The sequence below is a fragment of the Pseudophryne corroboree genome, chromosome 6 (assembly GCF_028390025.1).
Source record: "Pseudophryne corroboree isolate aPseCor3 chromosome 6, aPseCor3.hap2, whole genome shotgun sequence".
Classification (NCBI taxonomy): domain Eukaryota; kingdom Metazoa; phylum Chordata; class Amphibia; order Anura; family Myobatrachidae; genus Pseudophryne; species Pseudophryne corroboree.
The window spans coordinates 2,552,904-2,576,777 of NC_086449.1; the positions used below are offsets into that span (position 1 = coordinate 2,552,904).

Sequence of the window (23,874 nt, forward strand, 5' to 3'; positions counted from 1 at the left end):
ATATCACTCACTGACCCTCCAACATGATCTATATCACCCACTGACCCTCCAACATGATCTATATCACCCACTGACCTTCCAACATGATCTATATCACCCACTGACCCTCCAACATGATCTATATCACCCACTGACCCTCCAACATGAACTATATTACCCACTGACCATCCAACATGATCTATATCACCCACTGACCCTCCAACATGATCTATATCACCCACTGACCCTCCAACATGATCTATATCACCCACTGACCTTCCAACATGATCTATATCACCCACTGACCCTCCAACATGATCTATATCACCCACTGACCCTCCAACATGTACTATATTACCCACTGACCATCCAACATGATCTATATCACCCACTAACCCTCCAACATGATCTATATCACCCACTAACCCTCCAACATGAACTATATCACCCACTAACCCTCCAACATGATCTATATCACCCACTGACCCTCCAACATGATCTATATCACCCACTAACCCTCCAACATGATCTATATCACCCACTGACCCTCCAGCATGATCTATATCACCCACTGACCCTCCAACATGAACTATATCACCAACTAACCCTCCAATATGATCTATATCACCCACTGACCCTCCAATATGATCTATATCACCCACTGACCCTCCAACATGATCTATATCACCCACTAACCCTCCAACATGAACTATATCACCAACTAACCCTCCAACATGATCTATATCACCCACTGACCCTCCAACATGATCTATATCACCCACTAACCCTCCAACATGATCTATATCACCCACTGACCCTCCAACATGATCTATATCACCCACTAACCCTCCAACATGATCTATATCACCCACTGACCCTCCAGCATGATCTATATCACCCACTGACCCTCCAACATGAACTATATCACCAACTAACCCTCCAACATGATCTATATCACCCACTAACCCTCCAACATGATCTATATCACCCACTGACCCTCCAACATGATCTATATCACCCACTGACCCTCCAACATGATCTATATCACCCACTAACCCTCCAACATAATCTATATCACCCACTAACCCTCCAACATGAACTATATCACCAACTAACCCTCCAACATGATCTATATCACCGAATGACCCTCCAACATGATCTATATCACCCACTAACCCTCCAACATGATCTATAGCACCCACTAACCCTCCAACATGATCTATATCACCCACTAACCCTCCAACATGATCTATATCACCTACTAACCCTCCAACATGATCTATATCACCGACTAACCCTCCAACATGAACTATATCACCCACTGACCCTCCAACATGATCTATATCACCCACTGACCATCCAACATGATCTATATCACCCACTAACCCTCCAACATGATCTATATCACCCACTAACCCTCCAACATGATCTACATCACCCACTAACCCTCCAACATGATCTATATCACCCACTGACCCTCCAACATGATCTATATCACCCACTGACCCTCCAACATGATCTATATCACCCACTGACCCTCCAACATGATCTATATCACCCACTAACCCTCCAACATAATCTATATCACCCACTAACCCTCCAACATGAACTATATCACCAACTAACCCTCCAACATGATCTATATCACCGAATGACCCTCCAACATGAACTATATCACCCACTAACCCTCCAACATGATCTATATCACCTACTAACCCTCCAACATGATCTATATCACCCACTAACCCTCCAACATGAACTATATCACCCACTGACCCTCCAACATGATCTATATCACCCACTGACCATCCAACATGATCTATATCACCCACTAACCCTCCAACATGATCTATATCACCCACTAACCCTCCAACATGATCTATATCACCTACTAACCCTCCAACATGATCTATATCACCCACTAACCCTCCAACATGAACTATATCACCCACTGACCCTCCAACATGATCTATATCACCCACTGACCATCCAACATGATCTATATCACCCACTAACCCTCCAACATGATCTATATCACCCACTGACCATCCAACATGATCTATATCACCCACTGACCCTCCAACATGAACTATATCACCCACTGACCCTCCAACATGATCTATATCACCCACTGACCTTCCAACATGATCTATATCACCCACTGACCATCCAACATGATCTATATCACCCACTGACCCTCCAATGTGATCTATATCACCCACTAACCCTCCAACATGATCTATATCACCCACTGACCCTCCCACATGATCTATATCACCCACTAACCCTCCAACATGATCTATATCACCCAATGACCCTCCAACATGAACTATATCACCCACTAACCCTCCAACATGATCTATATCACCCACTGACCCTCCAACATGATCTATATCACCCACTGACCCTCCAACATGATCTATATCACCCACTAACCCTCCAACATGATCTATATCACCCACTAACCCTCCAACATGATCTATATCACCCACTGACCCTCCAACATGATCTATATCACCCACTAACCCTCCAACATGATCTATATCACCCACTAATCCTCTAACATGATCTATATCACCCACTGACCCTCCAACATGAACTATATCACCCACTAACCCTCCAACATGATCTATATCACCCACTGACCCTCCAACATGAACTATATCACCCACTGACCATCCAACATGATCTATATCACCCACTGACCCTCCAACATGAACTATATCACCCACTGACCATCCAACATGATCTATATCACCCACTGACCCTCCAACATGAACTATATCACCCACTAACCCTCCAACATGATCTATATCACCCACTGACCCTCCAACATGAACTATATCACCCACTGACCCTCCAACATGATCTATATCACCCGCTGACCCTCCAACATGATCTATATCACCCACTAACCCTCCAACATGATCTATATCACCCACTGACCCTCCAACATGATCTATATCACCTAATGACCCTCCAAGATGATCTATATCACATAATGACCCTCCAACATGATCTAAATCACCCAATGACCCTCCAACATGATCTATATCACCCACTAACCCTCCAACATGAACTATATCACCCACTGACCCTCCAACATGATCTATATCACCCAATGACCCTCCAACATGAACTATATCACCCACTGACCCTCCAACATGATCTATATCACCCACTAACCCTCCAACATGATCTATATCACCTACTAACCCTCCAACATGATCTATATCACCCACTAACCCTCCAACATGATCTATATCACCCACTGACCATCCAACATGATCTACATCACCCACTAACCCTCCAACATGATCTATATCACCCACTAACCCTCTAACATGATCTATATCACCCACTAACCCTTCAACATGATCTATATCACCCACTAACACTCCAACATGATCTATATCCCCACTAACCCTCCAACATGATCTATATTACCCACTGACCATCCAACATGATCTATATTACCCACTGACCATCCAACATGATCTATATCACCCACTGACCCTCCAACATGATCTATATCACCCACTAACCCTCCAACATGATCTATATCACCCACTGACCCTGTATCATGATGTATATCACTCACTAACCCTCCAACATGATCTATATCACCCACTGACCCTCCAACATGATCTATATCACCCACTGACCCTCCAACATGATCTATATCACCCGCTGACCCTCCAACATGAACTATATCACCCACTAACCCTCCAACATGATCTATATCACCCACTGACCCTCCAACATGATCTATATCACCCACTGACCCTCCAGCATGATCTATATCACCCACTAACCCTCCAACATGATCTATATCACCCACTAACCCTCCAACATGATCTATATCACCCACTGACCATCCAACCTGATCTACATCACCCACTAACCCTCCAACATGATCTATATCACCCACTGACCCTCCAACATGATCTATATCACCCACTAACCCTCCAACATGATCTATATCACCCACTGACCCTGTATCATGATGTATATCACTCACTAACCCTCCAACATGATCTATATCACCCACTGACCCTCCAACATGATCTATATCACCCGTTGACCCTCCAACATGATCTATATCACCCACTGACCCTCCAACATGATCTATATCACCCACTGACCCTCCAACATGATCTATATCACCCACTAACCCTCCAACATGATCTATATCACCCACTGACCCTCCAACATGATCTATATCACCCACTGACCCTCCAAAATGATCTATATCACCAACTAATCTTCCAGCGTGATCTCTAACTCACAATAACCATCCAAGATCTATATAATTCACTAACCCTCCAACATGACATATATCATCCACTAACCCTCCAACATGATCTATATCACCCACTGACCCTCCAACATGATCTATATCACCCACTGACCCTCCAACATGATCTTTATCTCCCACTGACCCTCCAACATGATCCATATCACCCACTAATCCTCTAACATGATCTATATCACCCACTAGCCCTCCCAACATGATCTATATCACCCACTGACCCTCCAACATGATCTATATCACCCACTAACCCTCTAACATGATCTATATCACCCACTAACCCTCCAACATGATCTATATCACCCACTGACCCTCCAACATGATCTACATCACCCACTGACCCTCCAACATGATCTATATCACCCACTAACCCTCCAACATGATCTATATCATCCACTAACCCTCCAAAATGATCTATATCACCCACTGACCCTCCAACATGATCTATATCACCTAATGACCCTCCAACATGATCTATATCACCCACTGACCCTCCAATATGATCTCTTCCACCCACTGACCCTCCAACATGATCTATATCACCCACTAACCCTCCAACATGATCCATAGCAGTCACTAACCCTCCAAAGTGATCCACACCACCCAGTAACCCACCAACATAATCTATATCCTCCACTAGCTTTCCACCACGATCTTGGTCACCCTTTAACCCTCCAACATGATCGAGATTCTCTACTAATCCTTCAATATGATCTCTTCCACCCACTGAATCTCCAACATGATGCATTGTAGTCAATAACCCTCCAGTTTTATACCATAAATCAACACATCCTCAGCTTGATATTTTTCTCCAACTCACCGTCGTGTCACCTGGTGAGCCTGTAACATGAACCTAGCATTGACCTTCCAGCCTGACACTGACAGAAGCCATTATACAATAACTATTAGGCAAAAGTAAAGTTTTACATGGGTGCAATTACACAATGACGTGACCTGAGTCCACAGATACTAAATACAGAGTGATATCTTTAATATGCTCCTATCTTTGTAGGTATGGCATAGAACTCTGACCCCATATTCTGTATTTAGGTCATTTTTATAATGACATGACTTGTATAGGCCTGATGAATGGAGACGATATAGACACTTCCGCTCACCTGTCTCACTTCTTTCATTCTCCGGCAGCTCAGCCACTAAACAGCGGAACCACGGGACGTCCCCAAATCCATCTCGATGTAATTCTGTGGTAATGAGATGAGAGGCAACAGTCACATTCCTTTCTCAATTTCACATTCTCTGTCACTGGTTACATTCCCTCTGTCACAGATCACCGTCTCATTCCTTCTCTGTCACTGGTTACATTCCCTCTGTCACAGATCACTGTCTCATTCCTTCTCTGTCACTGGTTACATTCCCTCTGTCACAGATCACCGTCTCATTCCTTCTCTGTCACTGGTTACATTCCCTCTGTCACAGATCACCATCTCATTCTATCTCTGTCACTGGTTACATTCCCTCTGTCACATATCACGTCTCATTCCTTCTCTGTCACTGGTTACATTCCCTCTGTCACAGATCAGTGTCTCATTCCTTCTCTGCCACTGGTTACATTCCCTCTGTCACAGATCACCGTCTCATTCCTTCTCTGTCACTGGTTACATCCCCTCTGTCACAGATCACCGTCTCATTCCTTCTCTGTCACTGGTTACATTCCCTCTGTCACAGATCACTGTCTCATTACTTCTCTGTCACCGGTTACATTCCCTCTGTCACAGATCACCGTCTCATTCCTTCTCTGTCACTGGTTACATTCCCTCTGTCACAGATCACCGTCTCATTCCTTCTCTGTCACCGGTTACATTCCCTCTGTCACAGATCACTGTCTCATTCCTTCTCTGTCACTGATTACATTCCCTCTGTCACATATCACCGTCTCATTCCTTCTCTGTCACTGGTTACATTGCCTCTGTCACAGATCACCGTCTCATTCCTTCTCTGTCACCGGTTACATTCCCTCTGTCACATATCACCGTCTCATTCCTTCTCTGTCACTGGTTACATCCCCTCTGTCACAGATCACCGTCTCATTCCTTCTCTGTCACTGGTTACATTCCCTCTGTCACAGATCACCGTCTCATTCCTTCTCTGTCACCGGTTACATTCCCTCTGTCACATATCACCGTCTCATTCCTTCTCTGTCACTGGTTACATCCCCTCTGTCACAGATCACCGTCTCATTCCTTCTCTGTCACTGGTTACATTCCCTCTGTCACAGATCACCGTCTCATTCCTTCTCTGTCACCGGTTACATTCCCTCTGTCACAGATCACTGTCTCATTCCTTCTCTGTCACTGGTTACATTCCCTCTGTCACATATCACCGTCTCATTCCTTCTCTGTCACTGGTTACATTCCCTCTGTCACAGATCACTGTCTCATTCCTTCTCTGTCACTAGTTACATTCCCTCTGTCACAGATCACCGCCTCATTCCTTCTCTGTCACCGGTTATATTCCCTCTGTCACAGATCACCGTCTCATTCCTTCTCTGTCACCGGTTACATTCCCTCTGTCACAGATCACCGTCTCATTCCATCTCTGTCAATGGTTACATCCCCTCTGTCACAGATCACTGTCTCATTCCTTCTCTGTCACTAGTTACATTCCCTCTGTCACAGATCACCGTCTCATTCCTTCTCTGTCACTGGTTACATTCCCTCTGTCACAGATCACCGTCTCATTCCTTCTCTGTCACTGGTTACATTCCCTCTGTCACAGATCACTGTCTCATTCCTTCTCTGCCACTGGTTACATTCCCACTGTCACAGATCACCGTCTCATTCCTTCTCTGTCACTGGTTACATTCCCTCTGTCACAGATCACTGTCTCATTCCTTCTCTGTCACTGGTTACATCCCCTCTGTCACAGATCACCGTCTCATTCCTTCTCTGTCACTGGTTACATTCCCTCTGTCACAGATCACTGTCTCATTCCTTCTCTGTCACTGGTTACATTCCCTGTGTCACAGATCACCGTCTCATTCCTTCTCTGTCACTAGTTACATTCCCTCTGTCACAGATCACCATCTCATTCCATCTCTGTCACTGGTTACGTTCCCTCTGTCACAGATCACCGTCTCATTCCATCTCTGTCACTGGTTACATTCCCTCTGTCACAGATCACTGTCTCATTCCTTCTCTGTCACTGGTAACATTCCCTCTGTCACAGATCACCGTCCCATAATTCTTCTCTGTCACCGGTTACATTCCCTCTGTCACAGATCACCGTCTCATTCCATCTCTGTCACTGGTTACATTCCCTCTGTCACAGATCACCGTCTCATTCCTTCTCTGTTACCGGTTACATTCCCTCTGTCACAGATCACTGTCTCATCCCTTCTCTGTGACTGGTTACATTCCCTCTGTCACAGATCACCGTCTCATTCCTTCTCTGTCACTGTTTACATTCCCTCTGTCACAGATCACCGTCTCATTCCTTCTCTGTCACTGGTTACATTCCCTCTGTCACAGATCACCGTCTCATTCCTTCTCTGTCACTGGTTACATTCCCTCTGTCACGGATCACCGTCTCATTCCATCTCTGTCACTGGTTACATTCCCTCTGTCACAGATCAGTGTCTCATTCCTTCTCTGTCACTGGTTACATTCCCTCTGTCACAGATCACCGTCTCATTCCTTCTCTGTCACTGGTTACATTCCCTGTGTCACAGATCACCGTCTCATTCCTTCTCTGTCACTAGTTACATTCCCTCTGTCACAGATCACCATCTCATTCCATCTCTGTCACTGGTTACGTTCCCTCTGTCACAGATCACCGTCTCATTCCATCTCTGTCACTGGTTACATTCCCTCTGTCACAGATCACTGTCTCATTCCTTCTCTGTCACTGGTAACATTCCCTCTGTCACAGATCACCGTCCCATAATTCTTCTCTGTCACCGGTTACATTCCCTCTGTCACAGATCACCGTCTCATTCCATCTCTGTCACTGGTTACATTCCCTCTGTCACAGATCACCGTCTCATTCCTTCTCTGTTACCGGTTACATTCCCTCTGTCACAGATCACTGTCTCATCCCTTCTCTGTGACTGGTTACATTCCCTCTGTCACAGATCACCGTCTCATTCCTTCTCTGTCACTGGTTACATTCCCTCTGTCACAGATCACCGTCTCATTCCTTCTCTGTCACTGGTTACATTCCCTCTGTCACAGATCACCGTCTCATTCCTTCTCTGTCACTGGTTACATTCCCTCTGTCACGGATCACCGTCTCATTCCATCTCTGTCACTGGTTACATTCCCTCTGTCACAGATCAGTGTCTCATTCCTTCTCTGTCACTGGTTACATTCCCTCTGTCACAGATCACCGTCTCAATCCTTCTCTGTCACTGGTTACATCCCCTCTGTCACAGATCACCGTCTCATTCCTTCTCTGTCATTGGTTACATCCCCTCTGTCACAGATCACCGTCTCATTCCTTCTCTGTCACTGGTTACATTCCCTCTGTCACAGATCACCGTCTCATTACTTCTCTGTCACCGGTTACATTCCCTCTGTCACAGATCACCGTCTCATTCCTTCTCTGTCACTGGTTACATTCCCTCTGTCACAGATCACCGTCTCATTCCTTCTCTGTCACCGGTTACATTCCCTCTGTCACAGATCACTGTCTCATTCCTTCTCTGTCACTGATTACATTCCCTCTGTCACATATCACCGTCTCATTCCTTCTCTGTCACTGGTTACATTCCCTCTGTCACAGATCACCGTCTCATTCCTTCTCTGTCACCGGTTACATTCCCTCTGTCACAGATCACTGTCTCATTCCTTCTCTGTCACTGGTTACATTCCCTCTGTCACATATCACCGTCTCATTCCTTCTCTGTCACTGGTTACATCCCCTCTGTCACAGATCACCGTCTCATTCCTTCTCTGTCACTGGTTACATTCCCTCTGTCACAGATCACCGTCTCATTCCTTCTCTGTCACCGGTTACATTCCCTCTGTCACAGATCCCTGTCTCATTCCTTCTCTGTCACTGGTTACATTCCCTCTGTCACATATCACCGTCTCATTCCTTCTCTGTCACTGGTTACATTCCCTCTGTCACAGATCACTGTCTCATTCCTTCTCTGTCACTAGTTACATTCCCTCTGTCACAGATCACCGCCTCATTCCTTCTCTGTCACCGGTTATATTCCCTCTGTCACAGATCACCGTCTCATTCCTTCTCTGTCACCGGTTACATTCCCTCTGTCACAGATCACCGTCTCATTCCATCTCTGTCAATGGTTACATCCCCTCTGTCACAGATCACTGTCTCATTCCTTCTCTGTCACTAGTTACATTCCCTCTGTCACAGATCACCGTCTCATTCCTTCTCTGTCACTGGTTACATTCCCTCTGTCACAGATCACCGTCTCATTCCTTCTCTGTCACTGGTTACATTCCCTCTGTCACAGATCACTGTCTCATTCCTTCTCTGCCACTGGTTACATTCCCACTGTCACAGATCACCGTCTCATTCCTTCTCTGTCACTGGTTACATTCCCTCTGTCACAGATCACTGTCTCATTCCTTCTCTGTCACTGGTTACATCCCCTCTGTCACAGATCACCGTCTCATTCCTTCTCTGTCACTGGTTACATTCCCTCTGTCACAGATCACTGTCTCATTCCTTCTCTGTCACTGGTTACATTCCCTGTGTCACAGATCACCATCTCATTCCTTCTCTGTCACTAGTTACATTCCCTCTGTCACAGATCACCATCTCATTCCATCTCTGTCACTGGTTACGTTCCCTCTGTCACAGATCACCGTCTCATTCCATCTCTGTCACTGGTTACATTCCCTCTGTCACAGATCACTGTCTCATTCCTTCTCTGTCACTGGTAACATTCCCTCTGTCACAGATCACCGTACCATAATTCTTCTCTGTCACCGGTTACATTCCCTCTGTCACAGATCACCATCTCATTCCATCTCTGTCACTGGTTACGTTCCCTCTGTCACATATCACCGTCTCATTCCATCTCTGTCACTGGTTACATTCCCTCTGTCACAGATCACCGTCTCATTCCTTCTCTGTTACCGGTTACATTCCCTCTGTCACAGATCACTGTCTCATCCCTTCTCTGTGACTGGTTACATTCCCTCTGTCACAGATCACCGTCTCATTCCTTCTCTGTCACTGGTTACATACCCTCTGTCACAGATCACCGTCTCATTCCTTCTCTGTCACTGGTTACATTCCCTCTGTCACAGATCACGTCTCATTCCTTCTCTGTCACTGGTTACATTCCCTCTGTCACAGATCACGTCTCATTCCTTCTCTGTCACTGGTTACATTCCCTCTGTCACAGATCACCGTCTCATTCCTTCTCTGTCACTGGTTACATTCCCTCTGTCACAGATCACGTCTCATTCCTTCTCTGTCACTGGTTACATTCCCTCTGTCACAGATCACTGTCTCATTCCTTCTCTGTCACTGGTTACATTCCCTCTGTCACGGATCACCGTCTCATTCCTTCTCTGTCACTGGTTACATTCCCTCTGTCACAGATCACCGTCTCATTCCTTCTCTGTCACTGGTTACATTCCCTCTGTCACAGATCACCGTCTCATTCCTTCTCTGTCACTGGTTACATTCCCTCTGTCACAGATCACTGTCTCATCCCTTCTCTGTCACTGGTTACATTCCCTCTGTCACAGATCACCGTCTCATTCCTTCTCTGTCACCGGTTACATTCCCTCTGTCACAGATCACTGTCTCATTCCTTCTCTGTCACTGGTTACATTCCCTGTGTCACAGATCACCATCTCATTCCTTCTCTGTCACTAGTTACATTCCCTCTGTCACAGATCACCATCTCATTCCTTCTCTGTCACTGGATACATTCCCTCTGTCACAGATCACTGTCTCATTCCATCTCTGTCACTGGTTACATTCCCTCAGTCACAGATCACTGTCTCATTCCTTCTCTGTCACTGGTTACGTTCCCTCTGTCACAGATCACCGTCTCATTCCATCTCTGTCACTGGTTACATTCCCTCTGTCACAGATCACTGTCTCATTCCTTCTCTGTCACTGGTTACGTTCCCTCTGTCACAGATCACCGTCTCATTCCTTCTCTGTCACTGGTTACATTCCCTCTGTCACAGATCACTGTCTCATTCCTTCTCTGTCACTGGTTACATTCCCTGTGTCACAGATCACCATCTCATTCCTTCTCTGTCACTAGTTACATTCCCTCTGTCACAGATCACCATCTCATTCCTTCTCTGTCACAGGATACATTCCCTCTGTCACAGATCACCGTCTCATTCCTTCTCTGTCACTGGTTACGTTCCCTCTGTCACAGATCACCGTCTCATTCCATCTCTGTCACTGGTTACATTCCCTCTGTCACAGATCACTGTCTCATTCCTTCTCTGTCACTGGTAACATTCCCTCTGTCACAGATCACCGTACCATAATTCTTCTCTGTCACCGGTTACATTCCCTCTGTCACAGATCACCGTCTCATTCCATCTCTGTCACTGGTTACATTCCCTCTGTCACAGATCACCGTCTCATTCCTTCTCTGTTACCGGTTACATTCCCTCTGTCACAGATCACTGTCTCATCCCTTCTCTGTGACTGGTTACATTCCCTCTGTCACAGATCACCGTCTCGTTCCTTCTCTGTCACTGGTTACATTCCCTCTGTCACAGATCACCGTCTCATTCCTTCTCTGTCACTGGTTACATTCCCTCTGTCACAGATCACGTCTCATTCCTTCTCTGTCACTGGTTACATTCCCTCTGTCACAGATCACGTCTCATTCCTTCTCTGTCATTGGTTACATTCCCTCTGTCACAGATCACCGTCTCATTCCTTCTCTGTCACTGGTTACATTCCCTCTGTCACAGATCACCGTCTCATTCCTTCTCTGTCACTGGTTACATTCCCTCTGTCACAGATCACGTCTCATTCCTTCTCTGTCACTGGTTACATTCCCTCTGTCACAGATCAGTGTCTCATTCCTTCTCTGTCACTGGTTACATTCCCTCTGTCACAGATCACCGTCTCATTCCTTCTCTGTCACTGGTTACATCCCCTCTGTCACAGATCACCGTCTCATTCCTTCTCTGTCACTGGTTACATCCCCTCTGTCACAGATCACCGTCTCATTCCTTCTCTGTCACTGGTTACATTCCCTCTGTCACAGATCACCGTCTCATTACTTCTCTGTCACCGGTTACATTCCCTCTGTCACAGATCACCGTCTCATTCCTTCTCTGTCACTGGTTACATTCCCTCTGTCACAGATCACCGTCTCATTCCTTCTCTGTCACCGGTTACATTCCCTCTGTCACAGATCACTGTCTCATTCCTTCTCTGTCACTGATTACATTCCCTCTGTCACATATCACCGTCTCATTCCTTCTCTGTCACTGGTTACATTCCCTCTGTCACAGATCACCGTCTCATTCCTTCTCTGTCACCGGTTACATTCCCTCTGTCACAGATCACTGTCTCATTCCTTCTCTGTCACTGGTTACATTCCCTCTGTCACATATCACCGTCTCATTCCTTCTCTGTCACTGGTTACATCCCCTCTGTCACAGATCACCGTCTCATTCCTTCTCTGTCACTGGTTACATTCCCTCTGTCACAGATCACCGTCTCATTCCTTCTCTGTCACCGGTTACATTCCCTCTGTCACAGATCACTGTCTCATTCCTTCTCTGTCACTGGTTACATTCCCTCTGTCACATATCACCGTCTCATTCCTTCTCTGTCACTGGTTACATTCCCTCTGTCACAGATCACTGTCTCATTCCTTCTCTGTCACTAGTTACATTCCCTCTGTCACAGATCACCGCCTCATTCCTTCTCTGTCACCGGTTATATTCCCTCTGTCACAGATCACCGTCTCATTCCTTCTCTGTCACCGGTTACATTCCCTCTGTCACAGATCACCGTCTCATTCCATCTCTGTCAATGGTTACATCCCCTCTGTCACAGATCACTGTCTCATTCCTTCTCTGTCACTAGTTACATTCCCTCTGTCACAGATCACCGTCTCATTCCTTCTCTGTCACTGGTTACATTCCCTCTGTCACAGATCACCGTCTCATTCCTTCTCTGTCACTGGTTACATTCCCTCTGTCACAGATCACTGTCTCATTCCTTCTCTGCCACTGGTTACATTCCCACTGTCACAGATCACCGTCTCATTCCTTCTCTGTCACTGGTTACATTCCCTCTGTCACAGATCACTGTCTCATTCCTTCTCTGTCACTGGTTACATCCCCTCTGTCACAGATCACCGTCTCATTCCTTCTCTGTCACTGGTTACATTCCCTCTGTCACAGATCACTGTCTCATTCCTTCTCTGTCACTGGTTACATTCCCTGTGTCACAGATCACCGTCTCATTCCTTCTCTGTCACTAGTTACATTCCCTCTGTCACAGATCACCATCTCATTCCATCTCTGTCACTGGTTACGTTCCCTCTGTCACAGATCACCGTCTCATTCCATCTCTGTCACTGGTTACATTCCCTCTGTCACAGATCACTGTCTCATTCCTTCTCTGTCACTGGTAACATTCCCTCTGTCACAGATCACCGTCCCATAATTCTTCTCTGTCACCGGTTACATTCCCTCTGTCACAGATCACCGTCTCATTCCATCTCTGTCACTGGTTACATTCCCTCTGTCACAGATCACCGTCTCATTCCTTCTCTGTTACCGGTTACATTCCCTCTGTCACAGATCACTGTCTCATCCCTTCTCTGTGACTGGTTACATTCCCTCTGTCACAGATCACCGTCTCATTCCTTCTCTGTCACTGGTTACATTCCCTCTGTCACAGATCACCGTCTCATTCCTTCTCTGTCACTGGTTACATTCCCTCTGTCACAGATCACCGTCTCATTCCTTCTCTGTCACTGGTTACATTCCCTCTGTCACGGATCACCGTCTCATTCCATCTCTGTCACTGGTTACATTCCCTCTGTCACAGATCAGTGTCTCATTCCTTCTCTGTCACTGGTTACATTCCCTCTGTCACAGATCACCGTCTCATTCCTTCTCTGTCACTGGTTACATTCCCTGTGTCACAGATCACCGTCTCATTCCTTCTCTGTCACTAGTTACATTCCCTCTGTCACAGATCACCATCTCATTCCATCTCTGTCACTGGTTACGTTCCCTCTGTCACAGATCACCGTCTCATTCCATCTCTGTCACTGGTTACATTCCCTCTGTCACAGATCACTGTCTCATTCCTTCTCTGTCACTGGTAACATTCCCTCTGTCACAGATCACCGTCCCATAATTCTTCTCTGTCACCGGTTACATTCCCTCTGTCACAGATCACCGTCTCATTCCATCTCTGTCACTGGTTACATTCCCTCTGTCACAGATCACCGTCTCATTCCTTCTCTGTTACCGGTTACATTCCCTCTGTCACAGATCACTGTCTCATCCCTTCTCTGTGACTGGTTACATTCCCTCTGTCACAGATCACCGTCTCATTCCTTCTCTGTCACTGGTTACATTCCCTCTGTCACAGATCACCGTCTCATTCCTTCTCTGTCACTGGTTACATTCCCTCTGTCACAGATCACCGTCTCATTCCTTCTCTGTCACTGGTTACATTCCCTCTGTCACGGATCACCGTCTCATTCCATCTCTGTCACTGGTTACATTCCCTCTGTCACAGATCAGTGTCTCATTCCTTCTCTGTCACTGGTTACATTCCCTCTGTCACGGATCACCGTCTCATTCCATCTCTGTCACTGGTTACATTCCCTCTGTCACAGATCAGTGTCTCATTCCTTCTCTGTCACTGGTTACATTCCCTCTGTCACAGATCACCGTCTCAATCCTTCTCTGTCACTGGTTACATCCCCTCTGTCACAGATCACCGTCTCATTCCTTCTCTGTCATTGGTTACATCCCCTCTGTCACAGATCACCGTCTCATTCCTTCTCTGTCACTGGTTACATTCCCTCTGTCACAGATCACCGTCTCATTACTTCTCTGTCACCGGTTACATTCCCTCTGTCACAGATCACCGTCTCATTCCTTCTCTGTCACCGGTTACATTCCCTCTGTCACAGATCACTGTCTCATTCCTTCTCTGTCACTGATTACATTCCCTCTGTCACATATCACCGTCTCATTCCTTCTCTGTCACTGGTTACATTCCCTCTGTCACAGATCACCGTCTCATTCCTTCTCTGTCACCGGTTACATTCCCTCTGTCACAGATCACTGTCTCATTCCTTCTCTGTCACTGGTTACATTCCCTCTGTCACATATCACCGTCTCATTCCTTCTCTGTCACTGGTTACATCCCCTCTGTCACAGATCACCGTCTCATTCCTTCTCTGTCACTGGTTACATTCCCTCTGTCACAGATCACCGTCTCATTCCTTCTCTGTCACCGGTTACATTCCCTCTGTCACAGATCCCTGTCTCATTCCTTATCTGTCACTGGTTACATTCCCTCTGTCACATATCACCGTCTCATTCCTTCTCTGTCACTGGTTACATTCCCTCTGTCACAGATCACTGTCTCATTCCTTCTCTGTCACTAGTTACATTCCCTCTGTCACAGATCACCGCCTCATTCCTTCTCTGTCACCGGTTATATTCCCTCTGTCACAGATCACCGTCTCATTCCTTCTCTGTCACCGGTTACATTCCCTCTGTCACAGATCACCGTCTCATTCCATCTCTGTCAATGGTTACATCCCCTCTGTCACAGATCACTGTCTCATTCCTTCTCTGTCACTAGTTACATTCCCTCTGTCACAGATCACCGTCTCATTCCTTCTCTGTCACTGGTTACATTCCCTCTGTCACAGATCACCGTCTCATTCCTTCTCTGTCACTGGTTACATTCCCTCTGTCACAGATCACTGTCTCATTCCTTCTCTGCCACTGGTTACATTCCCACTGTCACAGATCACCGTCTCATTCCTTCTCTGTCACTGGTTACATTCCCTCTGTCACAGATCACTGTCTCATTCCTTCTCTGTCACTGGTTACATCCCCTCTGTCACAGATCACCGTCTCATTCCTTCTCTGTCACTGGTTACATTCCCTCTGTCACAGATCACTGTCTCATTCCTTCTCTGTCACTGGTAACATTCCCTCTGTCACAGATCACCGTACCATAATTCTTCTCTGTCACCGGTTACATTCCCTCTGTCACAGATCACCATCTCATTCCATCTCTGTCACTGGTTACGTTCCCTCTGTCACATATCACCGTCTCATTCCATCTCTGTCACTGGTTACATTCCCTCTGTCACAGATCACCGTCTCATTCCTTCTCTGTTACCGGTTACATTCCCTCTGTCACAGATCACTGTCTCATCCCTTCTCTGTGACTGGTTACATTCCCTCTGTCACAGATCACCGTCTCATTCCTTCTCTGTCACTGGTTACATTCCCTCTGTCACAGATCACCGTCTCATTCCTTCTCTGTCACTGGTTACATTCCCTCTGTCACAGATCACGTCTCATTCCTTCTCTGTCACTGGTTACATTCCCTCTGTCACAGATCACGTCTCATTCCTTCTCTGTCACTGGTTACATTCCCTCTGTCACAGATCACCGTCTCATTCCTTCTCTGTCACTGGTTACATTCCCTCTGTCACAGATCACGTCTCATTCCTTCTCTGTCACTGGTTACATTCCCTCTGTCACAGATCACTGTCTCATTCCTTCTCTGTCACTGGTTACATTCCCTCTGTCACGGATCACCGTCTCATTCCTTCTCTGTCACTGGTTACATTCCCTCTGTCACAGATCACCGTCTCATTCCTTCTCTGTCACTGGTTACATTCCCTCTGTCACAGATCACCGTCTCATTCCTTCTCTGTCACTGGTTACATTCCCTCTGTCACAGATCACTGTCTCATCCCTTCTCTGTCACTGGTTACATTCCCTCTGTCACAGATCACCGTCTCATTCCTTCTCTGTCACCGGTTACATTCCCTCTGTCCCAGATCACTGTCTCATTCCTTCTCTGTCACTGGTTACATTCCCTGTGTCACAGATCACCATCTCATTCCTTCTCTGTCACTAGTTACATTCCCTCTGTCACAGATCACCATCTCATTCCTTCTCTGTCACTGGATACATTCCCTCTGTCACAGATCACTGTCTCATTCCATCTCTGTCACTGGTTACATTCCCTCAGTCACAGATCACTGTCTCACTCCTTCTCTGTCACTGGTTACGTTCCCTCTGTCACAGATCACCGTCTCATTCCATCTCTGTCACTGGTTACATTCCCTCTGTCACAGATCACTGTCTCATTCCTTCTCTGTCACTGGTTACGTTCCCTCTGTCACAGATCACCGTCTCATTCCTTCTCTGTCACTGGTAACATTCCCTCTGTCACAGATCACTGTCTCATTCCTTCTCTGTCACTGGTTACATTCCCTGTGTCACAGATCACCATCTCATTCCTTCTCTGTCACTAGTTACATTCCCTCTGTCACAGATCACCATCTCATTCCTTCTCTGTCACAGGATACATTCCCTCTGTCACAGATCACCGTCTCATTCCTTCTCTGTCACTGGTTACGTTCCCTCTGTCACAGATCACCGTCTCATTCCATCTCTGTCATTGGTTACATTCCCTCTGTCACAGATCACTGTCTCATTCCTTCTCTGTCACTGGTAACATTCCCTCTGTCACAGATCACCGTACCATAATTCTTCTCTGTCACCGGTTACATTCCCTCTGTCACAGATCACCGTCTCATTCCATCTCTGTCACTGGTTACATTCCCTCTGTCACAGATCACCGTCTCATTCCTTCTCTGTTACCGGTTACATTCCCTCTGTCACAGATCACTGTCTCATCCCTTCTCTGTGACTGGTTACATTCCCTCTGTCACAGATCACCGTCTCGTTCCTTCTCTGTCACTGGTTACATTCCCTCTGTCACAGATCACCGTCTCATTCCTTCTCTGTCACTGGTTACATTCCCTCTGTCACAGATCACGTCTCATTCCTTCTCTGTCACTGGTTACATTCCCTCTGTCACAGATCACGTCTCATTCCTTCTCTGTCACTGGTTACATTCCCTCTGTCACAGATCACCGTCTCATTCCTTCTCTGTCACTGGTTACATTCCCTCTGTCACAGATCACCGTCTCATTCCTTCTCTGTCACTGGTTACATTCCCTCTGTCACAGATCACGTCTCATTCCTTCTCTGTCACTGGTTACATTCCCTCTGTCACAGATCACTGTCTCATTCCTTCTCTGTCACTGGTTACATTCCCTCTGTCACGGATCACCGTCTCATTCCTTCTCTGTCACTGGTTACATTCCCTCTGTCACAGATCACCGTCTCATTCCTTCTCTGTCACTGGTTACATTCCCTCTGTCACAGATCACCGTCTCATTCCATCTCTGTCAATGGTTACATCCCCTCTGTCACAGATCACCGTCTCATTCCATCTCTGCCACACTCTCTATGTACCCCATCTGTGTCACCCCTGTCTGTCTGCCCCTCCCCTTTAGATTATAAGCTCTCACGAGCAGGGCCCTCTTCCGTCATGTGCTTATCCTTTTCTTACTTTAATGATCTTCAACTGCCCCACATCCAGCAGTCTTCTGCCACCTGATACTTATTCCAGTGTCATCTGCTGATGTAGCTATGTTTATTTACCCTGTACTTGTCCTATATTGTCGTCAACTGTAAGTTGCTGTTTTCCTGTTTGATTATTTATGTACTATGTAATTGGGCGCTGCGGAACCCTTGTGGCGCCATATAAATAAAGGATAAAAATAAATAATAATTATTATTATATACTGACCAATATCCTGGGTTTTGCTAAGATGGAAGTATGACTGTGGCATTTTTTTAAGACTATTTGAGCAAAAAATATCTCGCCTTCAAGACAATTGCTTTTTCATGTTTCCACGTGGTAGGACCCTGGTGGTAGCAGCAAAATACCCACCTACTGCGCAGTGGGTGGAGTCAGTAACAGGCGGTTGCTGATGGTAACAGGGAACTCCGTAATGTCCAGGTCATGTGAGACCCAAACCTAGACCCTTTCTCACGCCACCTCTCCTGCCTGCTGATTACTTCTTCCCATTCACGCCTCCAAGAATTTAACCATCTCTATCAGATCTCCACAGCTCTACAAAACTTCAAATGGGCTCTCAAGACCCACTTCTTCACCAAACCCAGCTGTCTCTCCTCCTAACCCTCTGCTCCCTTCTAATCCATGCTCCATCAGAGCTCCATAGCTCTACACAACTTCACATGGGCTCTCAAGACCCACTTCTTCACCAAACCCGGCTGTCTCTCCTCCTAACCCTCTGCCCCCTCCTAATCCATGCTCCATCAGAGCTCCACAGCTCTACACAACTTCACATGGGCTCTCAAGACCCACTTCTTCACCAAACCCGGCTGTCTCTCCTCCTAACCCTCTGCTCCCTTCTAATCCATGCTCCATCAGAGCTCCATAGCTCAACACAACTTCACATGGGCTCTCAAGACCCACTTCTTCACCAAACCCGGCTGTCTCTCCTCCTAACCCTCTGCTCCCTTCTAATCCATGCTCCATCAGAGCTCCACAGCTCTACACGACTTCACATGGGCTCTCAAGACCCACTTCTTCACCAAACCCGGCTGTCTCTCCTCCTAACCCTCTGCTCCCTCCTAATCCATGCTCCCTTAAATGGCACCTGCCCATTGATTTCTGCCACACATTTGCTTATTTGAGTGTTATGACCACTGATACAACAAAATGTATACACCATGTGTTAGAGATGTGCACAGATCCCCATGTTCTGGTTTTGGTTCTAGCTCACCATCATGTTTCGGTTTTGGGAAAATGACCCTAAAGTGTTTTGGTTCAGTCTTCCATTTCTTTAAAACATTGATAAAAATCTATGAAACAGATAAAATCATGTAATCTGGACCTGTGTACATACATTCTACAAACCAAGATCAGTTTTTAAATCTGAGTTCCGAACGGACAACAGACCCAAGATGGGATTCAAATTGGAACCCATAAGTTCGTCTGTCTCCAGGAAAACCGAACCGCACCTCTCTACCATGCCCTTGCCCTAAATTGTCTTGTACTTTAAGTCACCGTATTCTTGTTCTGCTCATATGTTTATGTACTTTGTAAGGCATTGTGGAACCTTTGTAGAGCCATATAAATAAGGATAATAATAATAATAATTTTAGGCTCTTTGTCCCCCAATTTCCCACTAACAGCCTAGCATGGTATTACTAGTGCTGACACTTTGTAAAATTATTGTTTATTTGCATAACTCACCAGGACCGGTACTACATTCCATCTCCTGTTCACCCAGTACCAGTACTCCATTACATCTCCTGTTCACCCAATACCAGTACTCCATTACATCTCCTGTTCACCCAATACCAGTACTCCATTACATCTCCTGTTCACCCAGTACCAGTACTCCATTACATCTCCTGTACACCCAGTACCAGTACTACATTACATCTCCTGTTCACCCAGTAACAGTACTCCATTACATCTCCTGTACACCCAGTACCAGTACTCCATTACATCTCCTGTTCACCCAGTAACAGTACTCCATTACATCTCCTGTTCACCCAGTAACAGTACTCCATTACATCTCCTGTTCACCCAGTAACAGTACTCCATTACATCTCCTGTACACCCAGTACCAGTACTACATTACATCTCCTGTTCACCCAGTAACAGTACTCCATTACATCTCCTGTACACCCAGTACCAGTACTCCAATACATCTCCTGTTCACCCAGTACCGGTACTCCATTACATCTCCTGTTCACCCAGTACCAGTACTCCATTACATCTCCTGTTCACCCAGTACCAGTACTCCATTACATCTTCTGTTCACCCAGTACCAGTACTCCATTACATCTCCTGTTCACCCAATACCAGTACTCCATTACATCATCTGTTCTCCCAGTACCAGTACTCCATTACATCTCCTGTTCACCCAGTACCAGTACTCCATTACATCTTCTTTTCACCCAGTACCAGTACTCCATTACATCTCCTGTTCACCCAGTACCAGTACTCCAGTACATCTCCTGTTCACCCAGTACCAGTACTCCATTACATCTCCTGTTCACCCAGTACCAGTACTCCATTACATCTTCTGTTCACCCAGTACCGGTACTCCATTACATCATCTGTTCACCCAGTACCAGAACTCCATTACATCATCTGTTCACCCAGTACCAGTACTCCATTACATCATCTGTTCACCCAGTACCAGTAATCCATTACATCTCCTGTTCACCCAGTACCAGTACTCCAATACATCTTCTGTTCACCCAGTACCAGTACTACATTACATCTCCTGTTCACCCAGTACCAGTACTCCATTACATCTCTTGTTCACCCAGTACCAGTACTCCATTACATCTCCTGTTCACCCAGTACCAGTACTCCATTACATTTCCTGTTCACCCAGTACCAGTACTCCATTACATCTTCTGTTCACCCAGTACCAGTACTCCATTACATCTCTTGTTCACCCAGTACCAGTACTCCATTACATCTCCTGTTCACCCAGTACCAGTACTCCATTACACCTCCTGTTCACCCAGTACCAGTACTCCATTACATCTTCTGTTCTCCCAGTACCAGTACTCCATTACATCTCTTGTTCACCCAGTACCAGTATTCCATTACATCTCCTGTTCACCCAGTACCAGTACTCCATTACATCTTCTGTTCACCCAGTACCAGTACTCCATTACATCTCTTGTTCACCCAGTACCAGTACTCCATTACATCTCCTGTTCACCCAGTACCAGTACTCCATTACATCTTCTGTTCACCCAGTACCAGTACTCCATTACATCTCTTGTTCACCCAGTACCAGTACTCCATTACATCTCCTGTTCACCCAGTACCAGTACTCCATTACATCTCCTGATCACCCAGTACCAGTACTCCATTACATCTTCTGTTCACCCAGTACCAGTACTCCATTACATCTTCTGTTCACCCAGTACCAGTACTCCATTACATCTCTTGTTCACCCAGTACCAGTACTCCATTACATCTCCTGTGCACCCAGTACCAGTACTCCATTACATCTCCTGTTCACCCAGTACCAGTACTCCATTACGTCTTCTGTTAACCCAGTACCAGTACTCCATTACATCTTCTGTTCACCCAGTACCGGTACTCCATTACATCATCTGTTCACCCAGTACCAGCACTCCATTACATCATCTGTTCACCCAGTACCAGTACTCCATTACATCTCCTGTTCACCCAGTACCAGTACTCCATTACATCTTCTGTTCACCCAGTACCAGTACTCCATTACATCTTCTGTTCACCCAGTACCGGTACTCCATTACATCATCTGTTCACCCAGTACCAGTACTCCATTACATCATCTGTTCACCCAGTACCAGTACTCCATTACATCTCCTGTTCACCCAGTACCAGTACTCCATTACATCTCCTGTACACCCAGTACCAGTACTACATTACATCTCCTGTTCACCCAGTAACAGTACTCCATTACATCTCCTGTACACCCAGTACCAGTACTCCATTACATCTCCTATTCACCCAGTAACAGTACTCCATTACATCTCCTGTTCACCCAGTAACAGTACTCCATTACATCTCCTGTTCACCCAGTAACAGTACTCCATTACATCTCCTGTACACCCAGTACCAGTACTACATTACATCTCCTGTTCACCCAGTAACAGTACTCCATTACATCTCCTGTACACCCAGTACCAGTACTCCAATACATCTCCTGTTCACCCAGTACCGGTACTCCATTACATTTCCTGTTCACCCAGTACCGGTACTCCATTACATCTCCTGTTCACCCAGTACCAGTACTCCATTACATCTCCTGTTCACCCAGTACCAGTACTCCATTACATCTTTTGTTCACCCAATACCAGTACTCCATTACATCATCTGTTCTCCCAGTACCAGTACTCCATTACATCTCCTGTTCACCCAGTACCAGTACTCCATTACATCTTCTGTTCACCCAGCACCAGTACTCCATTACATCTCCTGTTCACCCAGTACCAGTACTCCAGTACATCTCCTGTTCACCCAGTACCAGTACTCCATTACATCTCCTGTTCACCCAGTACCAGTACTCCATTACATCTTCTGTTCACCCAGTACCGGTACTCCATTACATCATCTGTTCACCCAGTACCGGTACTCCATTACATCTTCTGTTCACCCAGTACCAGTACTCCATTACATCTTCTGTTCACCCAGTACCAGTACTCCATTACATCTTCTGTTCACCCAGTACCGGTACTCCATTACATCTTCTGTTCACCCAGTACCAGTACTCCATTACATCATCTGTTCACCCAGTACCAGTACTCCATTACATCTCCTGTTCACCGAGTACCAGTACTCCGATACATCTTCTGTTCACCCAGTACCAGTACTACATTACATCTCCTGTTCACCCAGTACCAGTACTCCATTACATCTCTTTTTCACCCAGTACCAGTACTCCATTACATCTCCTGTTCACCCAGTACCAGTACTCCATTACATCTTCTGTTCACCCAGTACCAGTACTCCATTACATCTCT

The 23,874-nt window shown here is 46.2% G+C and overlaps 1 protein-coding gene across 2 annotated transcripts in view; it reads right to left on the reverse strand.

The window, feature by feature from the left end:
• LOC134935857 (thialysine N-epsilon-acetyltransferase-like) overlaps positions 1-23,874 on the reverse strand; it is an 88,491-nt gene that overhangs the window by 3,746 nt on the left and 60,871 nt on the right. For both annotated transcript variants that reach the window (XM_063930680.1, XM_063930681.1), the window contains exon 4: positions 5,410-5,493. In XM_063930680.1, coding sequence (XP_063786750.1) covers positions 5,410-5,493 — 84 coding nt within the window. The remainder of the gene's footprint in view (positions 1-5,409; positions 5,494-23,874) is intronic.